Source organism: Doryrhamphus excisus, linkage group LG11, assembly GCF_037039965.1.
Source record: "Doryrhamphus excisus strain RoL-2023G ecotype Guam linkage group LG11, RoL_Dexc_Guam_v1.1, whole genome shotgun sequence".
Classification (NCBI taxonomy): Eukaryota; Metazoa; Chordata; class Actinopteri; order Syngnathiformes; family Syngnathidae; genus Doryrhamphus; species Doryrhamphus excisus.
The window spans coordinates 19,752,395-19,770,094 of record NC_136367.1 but is presented as its reverse complement, the minus strand read 5'-3'; the positions used below and the strand labels follow the sequence as shown (position 1 = coordinate 19,770,094).

Here is a 17,700-nt window from a genome sequence, read left to right as displayed (position 1 = left end):
CCAATTGACACAGCTGGGTTGCGGAAGCACAATGGACAAGTATGATAGTTGAAAGAAGCAAAGAGTGCAAGGTCGGGGAATGTAAGTGGAAACGGTAAAAGGCATGCAGATACATAGAAAGGCTAATTTCCGCCACATGTTTTTACATATAATATGTTATGAAATGCATCCCAGGTGACACGTTATGAGGTAACACAGAGGTAGGGAACCTATGGCTCGGGAGCCAGGTAGGGCTCTTTTGATGACTGTATCTGGCTCTCAAGCATTTCTTACCACAATAAAAATTTATTTTTGCTAACATTTTAAAGTAAACCATCACAGAAATGACTGTTAAAAATAATATTCAAAATCAACAACTTTCTTATGCATTTTAATTCGTCCATCTATATTCTGCTGCAATACGGCCAACCATATCTATCTTTCCTGATGATATTTTCCAGGTCAAACACCAAAACCTGATTATTACTGGGTAATGCTGTAGTCTACCTCGGTCATTGAGATGTCAAAAAAACATGTAAATGTAAACTTTCCTCCTTTAGTCAAATAGCTAAAGCTGCAGAACCAAGCCTTCTGACGAAGATGACCAAAAGAATGAAATACGTCTACGGAGTACGGTGCAAAACTATGCAGCAGCAGAAGTATTAATGGCAACAAGTATTTGATTTATTATTAGACACTGCGCTGCTCACGAAAGTGTGCTGGCCACACCCCATTGGCGTGGAGTAGTGTGCCTGGTCTACGTAATTAGAGCCCATTATCTAAAACTGTTGGTTTTACATAAAAATGCACACATTTTATTGCATTCAATGTTTAAAAAAAATGTATATGGCTCTCACAGATACACATTTTAAAATATCTGGCCTTCATGGCTCTCTTCGCCAAAAAGGTTCCCGACCCCTGAGGTAACACATCATATGTACGGTAAATGCAGAATTAAATTCCTCAAATATAACCTGGGATGCAAATGAAAAACCCTCCAGCAGGTGGGAGCAAGGAAAGCAACAGAGAAAAGGAAGAGATACAGGCCAATTTGGTGCAAAAATGGCGCCGTGAGAAGGTTTTGATGATGACAATTCTAAGGGCTCTGTAACACAAATTGTTTTGGTGGGGCTCCAAAGTGCTTTAATTGCAAGACCCCAAATGGGGCAGAGACCAAATGACCAGGCTATGTACCTCCTGTTTACTGCCAACTGGCGATACAGCCTCATCCTTTTGGCCAGCAGAAAAAAAAACAAGAAAACCAATGTTAGGGACAGAAGATTTGGCCTGAGTTAAAATTTTTCAGCATGGTGAGAACACCATAAAGTGGGATTAATGAGCGCTGCAGTAGAAACAGAAGTGGAAGGAAAGAGTTAGCAAATAGCAAAGCATGGCATTAAGCCTTGGAAGTGTATTTCGAACTTTGTTAAAAGAAAATTCAAGTCAAAAGTAATTCTGAGGTACCATAATTTCTTTCTTCTTGCTGGGAGTGACATCTCCATCCTGGTTTTCATCTCTTTCCGTGTCCTGGCCCTGCTCATTGTCCAAATCCTCCTCGTCTTGTTCCAAACTGGGCTCCAGCTCAGTCTCCTGCTCATCCACAGATGGGCTGTGGAGATGACGCTGCTCGCTCACGCTGTGGTGGAAGAGGCCATCGTGATTCTCACACATGGCTGACACCGGCCGGGAGAACTCTGGTGGTAATGAGAGCTGAATTGTCTCAACCGGTAAAAGCACAACGCTTGCACCCAATACTAGCTAATGGCACCAGCGGCTAGTACCTCCATCCAAACTTCTAGACAGCAGGTATCTCTTGCTGGTGGATCGTTCAAAGTGTGGAGCGGGCCTGTCAATGAGAGCGCTGGCCTGTCTGGTTTGAGCCTGCGTTCTTCCGCTGTATCGGAACTTTGAACCCATCACCAAGAAGCCCTTAGGAGGGGGCTCGGGAGAAACCAACCTGTTAAGGCAGAAAGTTTATTCCGAAAACTTTTCTTATTATATCCCTTGCCGAAAGGCAGCGGAACAAAGGGGGCACTGGAGCTGGAAATCAAGTCCGGTTTTCCCAGCGGATTTCGACTCCCAAGCCAAACCCCTTTTAAACTGCATATTGTATTTTATGAAAAGTGCAGATTCTTTAATTTCCTTTGTGGTTTAGGCCAGTCGTGTTCATGAGGTCTAGAATGTTACTCAATTTATAATAAAAGAACTTTGGTGCTTTAAGAGCCATTTTTTCATCTCGTACCTTTTCCACAGTCTTCCTTTCATTGCCATACTTTAATATTACTGGTAATTGCCTTGAGGAATATCTCAAGATACTACAGTCACATGACACAATGCAGGAAAGTGAAGAATAAAAATGCACGATAATGAAAACGCTCGGTTTGCTTTACTAGCAGGATCAGCAAACCAAGCGTTTCCAAGACAGAGGAATCAGAGGAACAATATTGATACTTACCGGAAGAAGGTGTGATGCTCAATGCAGACTTTCCACAGCCTTTTGGCAGCTCGGTGGTTGGGAAGCTTAAAACCAATAGTGCTTTCAAACTGCTCATACTGAAGGGGGGAACAAAGGACCAAAGTGAGTGGAAGTTGAGCCTTTTAACATAAAATTAGGACTGTCAAGTGATTAAAGAAAGTCATCCAATTAATCACCATTTTGAAATTAATCCTGATGAATCAACAGGTGAAATATGCCAATTTTTACAATACTTTCTGAATAAAAAGTAACTGATAGGATGTATTTGTATGGATTAATAGCTCCAGTGAACTGAAAATTACACACAAGCTATAAGACTGTACACGTCTGAAAACTGCCTAACACTAGTTTCTCTAATGTAGGCTCCAGCATACCCCCGTGATCCTAGTGAAAGTATATAGCATAAAATTTGATTCGCACTTTTTACCGCATTATTATGATCTGCATTTCAATAGAATTTGCATGTTTTGAGTGCAGATGTATTATCTCTTCCTCAGTAAGAGATACATTACTTTTTTTTTCTTTTGTCTTTCTGTTTATTTAGACCACACATATACACGCATAATGAGGACTTTTTTGGCGTGTCCATAAATGCACCCCGCTGTCGTCTACTGACTATGGGGAATTGTCGTTTTCGCGAGTTGGAAATACATACTCCATATGGTGTTGGAATTACACTGCTCATGATGTATTCAGGTCAGAATAAAGTTATTAAAAAAGCGCCAGACTGTGTGTGACTCTGTGGGGACACCGTCTGCCATCATCACAGGGAGGTGTGGATGATGATGATGATGATGAACATGCATTATGTAATTAATGAAATCAATTAGTTACTGCTATAAATACGCTATTTTTGACAGCTGTAAATAAAATACAAAGTTAAGTTTGTGTGGGAGTGAGTGTTAAGAATCTAGTATGTGTCTGCCTCTTTGTAGTATTTTTCCACCAGTCATATGTAAGTGGTGTGCAACTCCGATTGTGCTATGTGAGTGTGTGTGTGTGTCAAGGCCTTCTATGAGAAGCTAATACACTCAATCTGTGACCTGGATGCTGATTTTTCTTTGCACTTCTAATTGTTGATTGTTGATGTTGTTGATATTGAGTGGTGTTTTTTTTCTTCTTCTACATTCATCAAATGTAAAAATATTTAAACGTGATGCATGTTCAGGCTTTGGGAGAGAGGTTTTCCTGAGCGCAGCTGCCACCCTCTCTTGAAGGGACTCTTTATTTGGCCCAGTCACAGGCTCACTGTGCGGCTGTCACTAGATCGGGCGTGATGGAGGCGGTCTAACACAGTGATGCTCAGCAGGGAGGAAAATCAATAGTGCTGCCTTACGGAGGAGCAAATCAATTAGTAATTGGTGAATGATTTGATCATGAGCCATCTGCTCCGGATGTATGGAGATACACATTTTTTGAAGTGACACGGTGACACTGAGTGATGTTGTCAGGCTACTCGAGTCACTGGAGCAGGGTTTTTGACACTGATAAATATCATTGGAGCCCTTGTCGTTATTCAGCAGGAGGTATACCTCTCCGGGTCGTATCTTAATGTAGAAGTTGCTCCTCTTATAGGAGATCTTAAGGATCTTTGGCCAAGCAAAGCGGTTGATCCTCAGCCTGTCACGGTATACCAGCAGGCCGTTGGCGCAGACACCCAACATTATGTCGATGCCTTCCGAATCCTGCAACGGGAAAATAAGACAGCAAAAGTCTCAAATTGTTTACTGCTGGTATTCATAAGTTCATGCGGCTAACCTTAGCATGGTGTAGGTCCACCCCGTACATGGACAATTTCTTTGCATTCTCCAAGAAGTTAATTTCAGCCTCTGCTGGAGTCATACCCCTGTGGGTAGAAAATCGGTAAACAACATACAGGAATACTTCGTTATCACAGTTAAACGGTCCCAGATACAACTGTGGTCAGGGAATACCCACAATGTAGGATTCATAGGAAATAGAAACTGTTTATGACTTTCTAAATACGTTTTTAACACTATTAGAGACCTCTAGACAGGAAATAATACCCCTATAGTCGCCTTTACAATCATATTACCCAATATGATAATAATAGAAAATAAGACATAGTATAGACTCATGCTTGAGTTCCTTGTTTTTGTTCATTTTTTTTACTTCAGGTTTCATACTTCCTCAATGTAACATAATGTAATATTACTGACACCCGTGATCAGTGTAGAATACTACATATCACAGTGTGTCTCTGCTTGAAAATACTTGGTTTTCAAAACAAAATCCTTAACTTTATCTCAAACAAAGATGGCAAGACGGTGTGATGAAATATTTTGAAATAACGTGAAAAAGTCATTAAAAAAATGGAGATTAGAGATTTGATGTCTGGTGGATAAAAAAATCTGATCGATACGCCGGCGTGTGAAGTCGTACTTGTAGTTCCGATGGAGCTCCATCACTCTCTCCTCCAGCTCGCGGGTTTGATTGGGTGCAAAATGGAAATCGCTGACATAGTCGGAGCCGTGCTCATCCTGATCATGGTCGCCGAGCTCTGCTTGAACCGTATAGGAACCCAGCAGGGCGTGGGTGACAAACGAGCACGGCAGGCGACCTGACAGCATGTCATCCCTCAGCTGCAGACATAGGTAGTATCTGTCAGATGGAAAAAAAGGGGAGGAGAGGAGAGCTTTGGAAGTCAAACAAGGCTGAGGAAAGGCAAGCTCCGGCACGTATTCAGCAGAGTAAATCCCCGGCTGTTAGCAGCATTCCAGGTCTAATCCTTAACGGAGCGGGGGATTCGGTTTGCTTTGACGTGAGAGCAAATATACCATGTAAATTGTTACGGTACTTCTACATGAAGACAAAATATTGAGGAAAATTAAAAATAGCAAGCAATTGACATGTGACTGAATTCATATTGGCAGCACATGTGCCCCCCCCCCCCCCCCCAACAGTCGATGCCGTTTGATTGTGTGCTTTATACTCTACCTGGTAATATCTTCGGTGAGCTGAGAGGGGTCTGGAGGGTAGAACTTGACGGCAAAGGCAAAGTGCCAGAGACAGTCTGCAGAGAGAACGAGAGCTGAAAGCTTATAACTGTCATGTCTGTCCTAGAAAAAAAGAAAGGATGTACACTCCCCTGACACTTGGTACACATGTATACTAGAATTAGATCCAATACAAGGGCTGTAATTCATTCAACCTCTCCCTCTCCCAAACCAACAGCACTTGTTAGAGCATTAGCTGCAGCCGAACACGAGTCCTGTCAATGCTTGGAAAGTGTACTGCAATCCAGTATCAAATCTGGATGTTGTATACCAATTCATACGTAATGGTTTCTTCCTTGTTGTCCAATTCTATTTTGTATTTGGAACTGAGACAAGTGTGACATAATCAGGAAAAAAATTAAATTCTAATCATCTGCCATTCATAAAAAAATATCATGAAGGCTGTCGCCGTGTGAATGAAAGGCTAAAACAATGAAATACTTCATCGTTTTGATCTGAAAGCTGTGTGGACGGTCCTCCCTCTCCTCCCACTTTCCAAAAATATACCGTATTTTCCGGACTATAAGTCGCACTTTTTTTCATAGGTTGGCTGTTCCTGCAACTTATACTCCGGAGCGACTTATAAATGAAAAACTGTTGATGCTACATAAACACTGGACACCTTTTCTGTTTATGTTTATTTTTTGTGTAGCTGAATAACCATTGTGTTAGCATATCTTGCACCTATTCAGCCTGTTCTCTATTCTTTTATTAATGTTAGAACTTGCCTTCCAAGAGGACTTAATGTCTGTTTTGGTCAAGTAGTTAAAAATAAATTACCCGCAAAAAATGCGACTTATACTCCAGTACAACTTATGTATGTTTTTTTCTACCTAATTATGCATTTTAGGGCTTGTGCAACTTATACTCCGGAGCGACTTATAGTCCAGAAAATATGGTACATGCCTGAGTCTCTAAATTGTCGGGATAGCACCATAAGCGAAAACCTCGTGAGGTCCAGAAAACGGATGGATAGACTTTTACTGCAAATACTGATCCACAGTTGCAAAAGAACGCTAACAGTCGTGTCTTGATGCAGCACCATAGCATCAAAAATCAGCTGTCTCAATTGCTCGCATTTATTTGCAATTTGCAGATGGTCTCGGCACGTAACAACCGCAAATATTGAGGATCGTCTATATTTACATTTTTAAAACGGCTCATGTATTGGATTTTGTTAGATTCCGTAGTTATGCAGACACAACGAGGCTGGTAAGTGTGAATGAGAAGGATGGCGTGCGGACATGAAATTTATACAAATTGTACTGTGCGGTTTGACTGAAAGTAAAATATCTATTATCCTGGCATCTCCAGAAGACACTCACTGCGCATCTGTTTCTTGATTTCCTTGGAGGGGTCCAACCAGTTCTGGAAGACAGAAGGCAGAATTGACTCAAGGAAGACAAGAAATATGACAATTGCAAACACTGATGACACATTTTCCTTTCATTTCCGTTGGTGTCGCTAATGAAAGAATCTTTCTATGGTTAAATAAAGCCAGTGAGCCCTCCGCTGCTGAGCAGTTAAAACGTGCACAGAGTCAATTTGATGGAGCATCTGTTTCTTTATTGTGTTGCAAATGGCTCCTCTTTACCCTGCTGCTCTTATCGTATTTGATCATGCAGCAAGCTATATTGCCAGCCGGTGGCACCGTTTATTATTTGGCTGCTAGAGGATCTCATCAGGGTATATTGACCCAAAGTAACACTGGCTGTAAATCCTGGTATTTAGATGCTCTACACACTCGCACTGGAAATTGAGCACATATTCTCTATTGCAGATATATAATACTGTATTATTAGGTGTGGTTTTGCCAAATATTTTGTTTATATATTTTGGAGGACAAGATTAAAACGTGACAAGAAAAAAAACTATCCTGGCCGCTAGACTTAAAATAAATTAATTGATTATTCACAGAATAAATGGAAAAAAAAGAACTCAATCATTTTGCCGGCTTCAGTATATTTCCACGTGCCATGTGTTTCGCTTTTCCTCATCTGATGCCTCCAAACCAGCAGGATGGGGGTTCAACCTGTGCATTGCTTTCTTTTTATTTCGCTATATAACATTCAACAACATGTCTAAATTCTTTTCAGTGAAAATTTTAAATACAAAGCTTTACTTGCTATTATATCCAGTTCTTTAATTATAAATACAGATCATGTAAGGTCCCAGTGCAGTTCAATGTAACGTTGTGCTTTTGCATTTACTTTTATTTTGTATCTTTCATGTGAGTTTACTTCTGTATAAAGCCTCGCGCTTCGCCCCAATCATCAAACATGCTAAATGCATCAAGTCCCAACAAGTCCCAACATGCTGTCAAATTGTCTCTATGCTAATGACAGTTACAATTTCAAAGGGACTCTTTTCTGTCTTCAAAAAGGCGAGCTGTTCCTCTGTGGCCCGTTGTGCAATCACATACCTGCTGGGGAGACCAGCCTCTGTCAAAACCTGCAACCTACCAATCAGACAACATGGGAACAGACATAGTGCCCCCCCCCCCTTTCTGCTCACTGTAGTCAATTATTTCATTATATCATAATAAGCCGCTGTGCACCCTTACTTATCGGCATAGATCTAAGTCAAACATACCCACAGCTTCTTTCCTCAAGCAGAAATAATTCAACAGTCATTCAGTCATGTTACTGTAATGTTGGGTGAGACACACAAGCACCAGACCTGATCGCCGAAACAACAGGTAATGTGAGAATCTTGTCTCATTCATCCATTGTCCATGTCTCATTTAGGTAGAAAATGTCACCCAGCAGTTAGTAAGTCATTTCTACTGTCTACGGGTTAACACAAAAACAACATTATTTGCGAATTCAATTGAAAATGCGCATCTTGCATTTGAATCTTTCCGTCAGCAGCATGCAGTCTGACTAAGCACTTCCTCTTCCCATTCATTCCAAAGTGATGGAGAGTGAATATTGGAGGGACTCAACCCAGCCAACAAGTGAGAGGAATGCTGATTTCTTTGTGCATGTTTTCGCACTCAAATGACCCATTACAAAATTACAGCGAGCAACCCGCTGACCTTTTGGGTGTCTGCGTCTGCAAAGGTTAGGCCAAAGTAGTCCTTCTCCAGCAAGTTGAGGTGCTCGCACACCACGTCTATCAGCGTCTGTCCTTTGGAGTGTTTCTGCAATGATCAACGTAGAAATGGGTTGTTTGGTTCACTAATAGTGTTTCTCACAGGACACACTGCTATGGCCGTATAGCAAATATCACTGACAAGATAACGACAAGGCTGAAGGACACTCAAGACTCTTGGTGGATGCCAGTTATTATTGATATGATGATAAAAGTTTTATTAAAATTTGGCAATGAGACCAGCTTTGTTTGATGGTGGCTGAAAAAATGTGTACACAGAAATATTTGTTTCCTTTTTTAGATTACTTGGACCAAAGAAAAGTAATACGACATTTTAGTTTACACAATATATTTATGCACCATACAGTAGTATGAAAAAATATCCGAACCTTTTGGAATTTCTCACATTTCTGCATAAAATCACCATCTTTGTCTGTCATTGTTTGCATGCTATCCTCATTAAAATATGAAAACCTATAAATGTTTGGGTGGTTTCATTTAAAGCAGACACTGTTTTTTCATCTGTGTGATTTTGACAAAGATCAGATCACATTTGATGGTGATTTTATGCAGAAATGTGAGAAATTCCAAAATACTTTTTCATACCACTGTATGTAGTTTCTGAACTTGAATATACTGTATATTTTCTTATGTATTTACAATATTTCAGTTATACAGTTTTTCTTCCATCCAAGAGAGAAATGTCATGATTTCCCATTGCTGGCCTAACCATAACAGATCTGCGCTATTTTCCTGGTTGACTTTTTATAAAGCAAACGTAACATTGCTCTGGTCTGGCACCCGCCATGAGCGCTCAGCATGGCATCTCTTTTATTTCCTTCGCCTGCCTCATCCACTCTATGCTCGTCTTAGAACCGGAGAAAATAACAGTATAAAGAGAACCCGTCCCCGCGTGTGTTTTATGGTGCATACCTCAATGTCTCCTTTGAAATCAGACAAATCCAGCAGGGCTACTTTAAATGGGGTCGTTTTAAGTCGCTTGGAGCTTTTCTGTGGTGATTTCAGGTTCCTGTTTGGGGATGTCTTCTCAGATGTGTCATCGCTTTCTTTGACTTCATCCAGAAGCTTGGAATTCTGCTCCTTTAGTGACGTAAAAGTAACAGGAGAGTTAGTTGCACACATTCAGTTTATTTATTCAGTTTTTTTTCTCATTCACCACAATGTCATAATAGTGCAGGTAAACTGTGGGGAAAAAATATAATTTAATATTTTTGTAGTTAGAGCATAGAAAATGTGTTTCTGACTTCTAACTACCTTTAACATTATTAGAGCCCTGTAGACATAAAATAACACAATATTGTCATCTTTCCACTCTTATTGCTGCAGGGACTCCAGACGAGCCAACAAGCTAGCGACAAAAATATTTATCCTCAAATTTCTTCTATACCACTTCCACACTAAATGGGAATAAAACATTGTTTTCACCCTATTATGTCAGAGATGCCATGGCTGACTTCATGACTACGCGTTGTGTTAAGGTAATGTCATGTAAGGTAATGTTTCATTGTTTTGTGTAATTACTGCCGCCTAGTGACCAGAATACTACATATCACTTATATTCGAGTATAATAGGCCTAAGTCTACCTCCTCCTTCCAAGCCTTTTCCTGGTCAATTAACTTTATACTATTGTTACCCATATTCTTCATATTTGATTTACTTAATAGATGTCATATAAGAAAAAAATGTTGTTTCTTTAGTTGTAGACATTTCACTCGACATTAACACCAGTTAACATGCCCACCTGTTTGGCCATTTTGCCATCCAAGGCTGAGCCCTGCATGTCTGCCACTGCCCCCTGTGGTCTGGGAGGACTAATGGCCTCTCGGTGACACTCAAGAAGCACACACTTCTGTCACTTGAGCCAAGACAGCAACCTGAAACAAACAATCACACAAATACTTTCAAGAGATATAGAATGATATATTATACAGTGCAATATTCCACAATGTCTTATTGTATGATTAGTTTTGTTTTGTTAAGTCTTGTAGGGCATCTGCCTTGTATATGTGTACTTTTCCTGCACAAGACATAAAAATGATGTGCATTATATCGTCTTGCTCAACATCCCCCACTGTGGATTTGGAACTGCGGATTTGTATCATTGCCAGTGAAACAAAAACATTTGCTGTCACACCAGATTGTAGTGTTTTGAGATGTAAGATTTAAGATTTAAGTGGGAAAGAAAAAGAAGCAGTTGAAAACAAAATGATGCACTTTTTGTAATTATGTTTTTGTTTTTTGTTTTCACATACAGTCACCCCCCCCTCACACTATTGTGTTTTCTATACTCTAACTACAAAATATTCAATTTCTTAAAGGTGAACTGCACTTTTTTGGGAATTTATATGTACTAGTTATCTGTGCTAGAATGCACAGAAAAATCTTTCACATAAGGATTGAGAATGATGGGAAAAATAAAAAAAAGTGTGTTTCCCCTTTAACACTGAATCCTATCCTAAATTAATTTATTACAGTCTGGCCTGGAACGCTGTCAACGAGGAACAACTGCAACGGGAAATTCCTCCTATGAAGGCATGAACTTTAATGACATGGAGACCACAGTGCAGGACCTTGGATGTCAGACCACAGGAGAAGAATCTGATCCCACAAGCCCAGAAACATAATGCTGGTGAGCCAGAACTAATTGTTCACTCCGGTTCACTGAGGGATCGGCATGACTTATTTCACAAGGTAATAGGATTGCCAAACCCTTCCTCACCTTTAGTTCTTCCCTGCTAGTTTGTCAATACGACACCATCATTTATAATCACAGTGTTTGACAGACGCGAACGCAGCTTTTCATTTCAACAGACTGCATTTAAGCTTGGGGAGCATTAAAATAATGATACAGTATAAAAACAAACAAAAAATGTCATTATGAGCCAAGTGGAGTGCACTGAATCTTTATGAACTGCGAGGAGGGAATGCCCAAACGTTGACATTATTTTTAAATGACTGATAGGGTGTTCATGTAAAATAGAGCTTTTTATTTCCTATTAGAAACTGCGAGAATGGGTGCGCTGGCAGGTTGTTTGCAAGTATTCCCTTACAGGTCACAAATCGTTTCTCCTGTATTTTGCTTATTTTGTATATATATTTTGCTGCAAAGCAGGATTGATTTAGACTATGAATGTGCATAAATCAATGGATGCCAAAGAGGAAGAAGGTCGTTTACATGCCGGCTCTCTGCAGTACGTCCTCCTGCCTGCCTTGTTGTCCAAAATGAACTTCAGAAGATTTTAGTGGTATTTTTGAAAATCAACATGAAGTTTGTTTAATTGATTATTATTGACAAAATATGCAACAAATAGGAAAGTGATGCCAGCGAAATACCGCAGTACTGCACTTGGAAAAGTGCAAATCCAAGCAAGATTTGAAATCAAAGTCAAAAGTGCTGACTTATTTAACTTAAGTCCCTGAATTACTGGTTGATGTTTCGTACAATAACAATAACATTTGCTATAAAAAAAGAGGACAAAGCTTAACAACAGGTATGCACTCAACAAAAGCATACGTTTGGGGAGCCATAAAGTACTTGAATAATATTTATATTACTTAAAATAAGCAAAATAATTCGACAGCAGAAAAGGAAAACGTGAATTCTGTTGGCAGATAATTTTTTGCCACATTTAAATAATAAACAATAAACATTTATCGTCAGCGCAGTGAAACAAGGTTTGTTTCATTGCTGACTCTGACCATTTTATAACATTGTTACCATTTGTGGATATTGGGTAGTCAACATGTGTAGGGCATATCTATGATTAATCGGTTATCAAATTAATCCACAACTATTTCAGTATTTCATTCAAAATGTTAAATCTGCATTGACTTTGGAAAACTTTCTGATATATTACAGACTAAACCACTTGGTTTGTGTTTGGTTCATATTGATTTGGTCCATCTAGGGCCTAACTGATTAATCAGATTAATTGATTGAGAAAATAATCATTAGTTGAAGCCCTAAACGTGCTGGCAGGAAAGGCAAATTTAGTATTGCACTATTTTAGTGTTAGTGTTGGCCTTTGACGTCAGTTTACTGAAAGTCTGAAATAAATAAAGCCTCCATTATGGAGACATTTTCTCAGAAAAATGAAATAAATTGCAAAATGAACACAAATTGATGTTGCAGAACACAGCAATAGAACTACGTGGATGTGCTCATTTCATTGCAACAGACTGTTACCCACAATCGACCCAGTGAGCGAGACCACTGCAGAACAATACGCAATTAGAAAATGAATGTGCCGTGTGCTTTGCAGCGTGCATACCGGAGTGACAAAGTGTTGCGTATCTACCCTCATCGGATATCACAGGCAGAACGTTCCAACTTTGGATCCTTATTAAAGCCTCCAGAATCATCCCTGGCACGTCTCCCGCCCCGGTCTAACCAAGGGGGTGTGCATTAGTCTATGAAGGCAGACAGAGAGGGCATCAGGGAGGCAGTGCTCATGTATGCATGTCTGTGGAAGAGTACTGGCTGAGCTCAGAGAATCAGTTGCCATGGTAACAGCTCTGCTAACATTTTTTTCCCCTCACACCTGATAGTCTCTCTCCTCAGAGGGGGGGTAGATACAGTATACAAACTGATCAAGGCAGGAAGATGAAGGGCCATATATGAATTTGAGTTTTTTATGTACGTAATCCATGCAAGACCCATGAGGGTCCGTTTATGGGTCATGTGATTGTTGTTAGCAACTGAGATGTTGTGAAGTGGTTGTTGCATGTTGTTCCGTGGAGAGTAAACGCTTTATAGTACTTATCCTCCACTTCTCATTCTCAATCACAGCTCCGCATTTAGTGACCCTCGCCGTGAGTAAAATATCAACACAACAGCAGCATGGACGTAGCGGTGTCGCTAAATGCTAACGCTCAGGGGTTCAAAAATCAAAGTCCAGTTCCGACCGCGAGGAACAACACAGAACGTGACAAAGTATTTCTACCTAGTGGCTGCGCCGGACCTCCACTTTCTTTCATATCGTTTCCGTACGGTATGACGCACAATTTTATACAGTAAAGTCTCGTTATATCGATATCGGTTATATCGAAGTACTGCTTATTACGATACTATTTTCATTTCCCGGCAAATTTCTAGTCTTTTATGATATAATTAGTTCCGTTAGTACGATACCCGGTTATTATGATAATCCGGTTACTACGATGCCCTTTTCATCTCCCGCCAGCCAATTTGGTCTGCTTATATCGATACAAAAGCAGCGTAATCAATCTTTGCTTAAGGATTTCAATACCAAAAAAGAACACGGCGAACGGCTGCTTCCAGTCAACTTTATTTTTCACACTTCAGAGCGCAGCACACACAGCGATTCCCGCACTTCCTGGTTCACAGGTCATGCTCAACCCGCCCCACATAGCTGGCCAAACACATGCCTGCAACAGAAGAACCAACTGACATAGCATACACACCTATTCCACACCTATTAAGACACAAGCGTACAAATACATGTATTTAATTGTGTTGTATTCAGATATCTTTTTATCGCTTGCAATAATCACTGTTTTTCATATGTACATGCTGCCTGCAGTTGGTTCTTCTGTTGCAGGCATGTGTATGGCCAGCTATGTGGGGCGGGTTGAGCATGACCTGTGAACCAGGAAGTGCGGGAATCGGTATGTGTTGACTGGAAGCAGCCGTTCGCCGTGTTCTTTTTTGGCATTGAAATCCTTAAGCAAAGATTGATTTAAGCTGCTCGACATTGTTCTATACTATAGAACAATGTTCTATACTATAGAACAATGTCGAGTGCATTATTGCCCACTTTTAATGCAGTTCGGCGCAGGATCGGATATATCGACAGTCCGGTTATATCGATATTTTTTCCAACTTCCGACAATATTGATATAACAAGACTTTACTGTACTTGAAACCGGTAACATGCCCAACGTGCCTTCCCAAAAAATCCAATACGCCAACTCCACTATTTCACTTTGCAGTAAACACTAAGCATCTGAAGAGGTTGTGAATAAGTCTGACACATGCTCCCAAAATACGTCTGATGTGTGACAGCCCTTCTGATCTACGGCACAATAGATTCTGTAAATCACTGGGAGTTTTTGACAGGGACAAGGACACTCACCGCCATCAAACATAAATTCACCGCTTGGCACACACTCGCAACGGCACCGAGACTCTCAGATGATGCTTAGTGTTTTCTTGAAGGCATCTTGGTGTCTCTGGGGTCTGACTTCAGTCCTCACTTCAGACCACGGTTCCCTCAAACATCCAAGAACATTTGATATGGGACGGCAAAAGGTTATTAGCTATATCAGAAAAGGCAGGTTGATTGATTGTGCTCGATGCCCAGCCCACAGATCCTATTGTATCTGTCTGAGAAATACCAATCGATCAAGTCTTTTCTAACATCAAAATGAGTCATACAAATACTGTATTTATGATTCATGGTGAGATCTGATCAATATCGACGAATACTCAAAACTGAAATATGGGTATTGTATCCAGAAGTGAAAAGATCAGTAAGAAAAAACACAGACGAGCTGTTGTTTGTTTGCTATTAGCAGTACTACGTATATATGTCTGTCAAGTCATCTTGCACATCTTTCAAAGAAAACTCCTAATGACAAGTTTTGCCGTTACGGAACTCTCACCCTCGTTCTCGTTTGCCTTTGAAGCAACACGACACACACAGAGGGAAACAGTACGGAGATTTCTTTTCTTTTTGGTCGTTTGTTAATTCATTTTCTTTTGGTTGGTTGCCATGTATGAATATTTCATTCAGTATCTGCTATATTTTTCTACTTGTGTGTTTTAATCACACGCTTATGACTATTCTCATGTTATTTGCAGATGTTTTGCATTGCATTTGCATGTTATTTCTTTCCCGTCTTTGGCTAAGACTATTTTCATATTTAGTAACAAAGAGGAAAAAAAAACATTTGTTTTAAACAGACATATTTATGCTTTAAGTGTTTTGTTTCCAAAGTCAATTAGTTTTCCGTTCACACTACCTCCAAATGAATTTTAATTCATCCCGCATTTCAGTGTGATCTCTGTGTTGTGCAAGAGGCTGCCAGTGAAAACAAATGCCAACAACCTTCATGCATAATATTATGCTAATGGCAACGCTGAAATGCACTTTGAAAAGGCGTGACCTTGTCGTAGAGTTCACTGGAAAGCGGCGCCCTGGGTAGAAATACAGCTAGAGCGTAGAGAAGCGTGTCACCGCTGTGCTTATCTGTCTGATAAAGGACATGCCACACCACAGAGCTATCATCCATACTCATAGCAGTCACCTGAAATATCTTTCTTCCTATTTCCTTTTGCCCGAGGTGTTTGTAGGGACATCGTAAATCAGCGAGAGAACGGTGGTGCTCATAAGCCCTCGCGGAAGAACTCATCTCGTCTTTGCTGTGTTTGAATACAGAGTACAGTGGTACCTCGGTCTTTGTTAGTTCCTTCCAAACGGATGGTTCGATTACCGCTCCCTCGTCATATCGTGGTTTTAATAAATTAATAAATGATTGCTGTTTCGTGGTAGTTCGTGGTCTATTATTAGTCAAAACATATTGAAATGTGGCTGCATGGTGGATAAGTGGTTAGCATGCAGGCATCACAGCTAGGAGACCCGAGTTCAATTCCACCCTCTGCCATTTTTGTATGGAGTTTGCATGTTCTCCCTGTGCATGCATGGGTTTTCTCCGGGTACTCCGGTTTACTCCCACAAATTGTCCGTAGGTATGAATGTGAGTGTGAATGGTTCTTTGTGTATATGTGCCCTGTGATTGGCTGGCGACCAGTCCAGGAACAACTGGGATAGGCTTCAGCACCCCCCACAACCCTCGTGAGGATAAGCGGGAGAAAATGAATGAATGAACATTACGTTAAAGGGAAACATAAGCACATGTTTCTTTACTCTTTCTGTGCATTATAACGCCAGAAAAATAGTAAATATGAGCTAGCTAACAATGCATGTCAATGGGACACACCTACTTGTATGAAAACCGAGGCAAAAGTTTGCATACAAACTTTACTTCGGTGCAGTAAAACGCATTTCCAAACACCACACATTCAAAAAGAAAACAGAACTACAAAAATGGTTGAATTTCAAGAAGAGCAGCGCTTCTTCAAAATGCAAAAATGACTCTAAGGCACATCTCTAAAAATGTTAATGGAAGCAGCCTCTTGAAATCACAATGTACAATTTAATTGAGTATCACAGTGGAGGACACCTAAGAGGTTTTACCGCAAAAGCCTTGGCTCCCACCTCAGCACTCTCGACCACTGCACCGCTAGCAAGAGAGCCACTCAGCTACCGTTGGCTAATGGGCAGCTCCAAGTTGGGGGGAGACTAAGTGAGTGCGGACACGAACAACCATTGGCATGCCGCAGATGCAAAGAGGAAGCAGCTGAAGGACATTTCTAAGGGTGTGTTTATTCGCTTGCCACACACACTGAGCCTAATCTGTGATTCTCCAAAGAGAGCGGCGGACTCAGCAGAATATTTGGACCACGGTCTCTTTCTATTCCACGCCATGCTACATCAGGCTCCTCCACATGCATGACAAATACCACATGATGGTGCGAGGACAGAAACAGGGTGTACACATCAACCGTTTGCAAAAGACTATTTCCCGGAAAGACAGTATTCCAACAGCGCCTTCAGCATCACCCCGACTTCCTGTCATGGCCCATTTGGAGTTTATTCCCTGGCACGCAACGCAGGGACAGGCACAAAGCCAAACCATATGGCAGTCAACATGCAGTAGTACGGCGCTCTGCAGAAGAGCGTAGCTGAAAAAGGCAATACTACAGTAACGGATGTGTCTGTGATCTAAGAGGTTTTGCTTGTGTGGTCTGTGAAGGACCCTTTGCTCCACGACACCTTTGCCAGTAGACGCCATCAAAACAAAAGCCGAGCCACACTGCTTCAGGTGAGGAACAGAAGGTGTACCGCCATGTCGACATAAACACGAGTAGCCTTCAAAGAGGTGGTTGAAGTGAGCTCCATTTTATCTCTTCTCACTCACCAGAGCCCCTTTTATGTGAAATAATAAGCAATTATCTGCAACCAGTTCCATTCCAGCAGGCAGATAACGTGACACGCTGTAGATCTCAGCCGCCTCTGAGCACTGCAGCA

At 40.8% G+C, this 17,700-nt stretch overlaps 1 protein-coding gene across 1 annotated transcript in view; it reads right to left on the bottom strand.

The window, feature by feature from the left end:
- Positions 1–17,700, bottom strand: part of LOC131099441 (uncharacterized) — a 53,764-nt gene that overhangs the window by 12,883 nt on the left and 23,181 nt on the right. The window contains exons 8-19 of the mRNA XM_078794406.1: positions 10,329–10,461; positions 9,499–9,666; positions 8,510–8,614; positions 6,798–6,840; positions 5,414–5,489; positions 4,859–5,077; positions 4,214–4,301; positions 3,988–4,140; positions 2,435–2,532; positions 1,761–1,936; positions 1,444–1,673; positions 1,174–1,209 (exon numbers count right to left, since the gene is read on the bottom strand). Of these exons, the coding sequence (XP_078650532.1) occupies positions 1,174–1,209; positions 1,444–1,673; positions 1,761–1,936; positions 2,435–2,532; positions 3,988–4,140; positions 4,214–4,301; positions 4,859–5,077; positions 5,414–5,489; positions 6,798–6,840; positions 8,510–8,614; positions 9,499–9,666; positions 10,329–10,367 (1,431 nt within the window). The 5' untranslated portion in view covers positions 10,368–10,461. The remainder of the gene's footprint in view (positions 1–1,173; positions 1,210–1,443; positions 1,674–1,760; positions 1,937–2,434; positions 2,533–3,987; positions 4,141–4,213; positions 4,302–4,858; positions 5,078–5,413; positions 5,490–6,797; positions 6,841–8,509; positions 8,615–9,498; positions 9,667–10,328; positions 10,462–17,700) is intronic.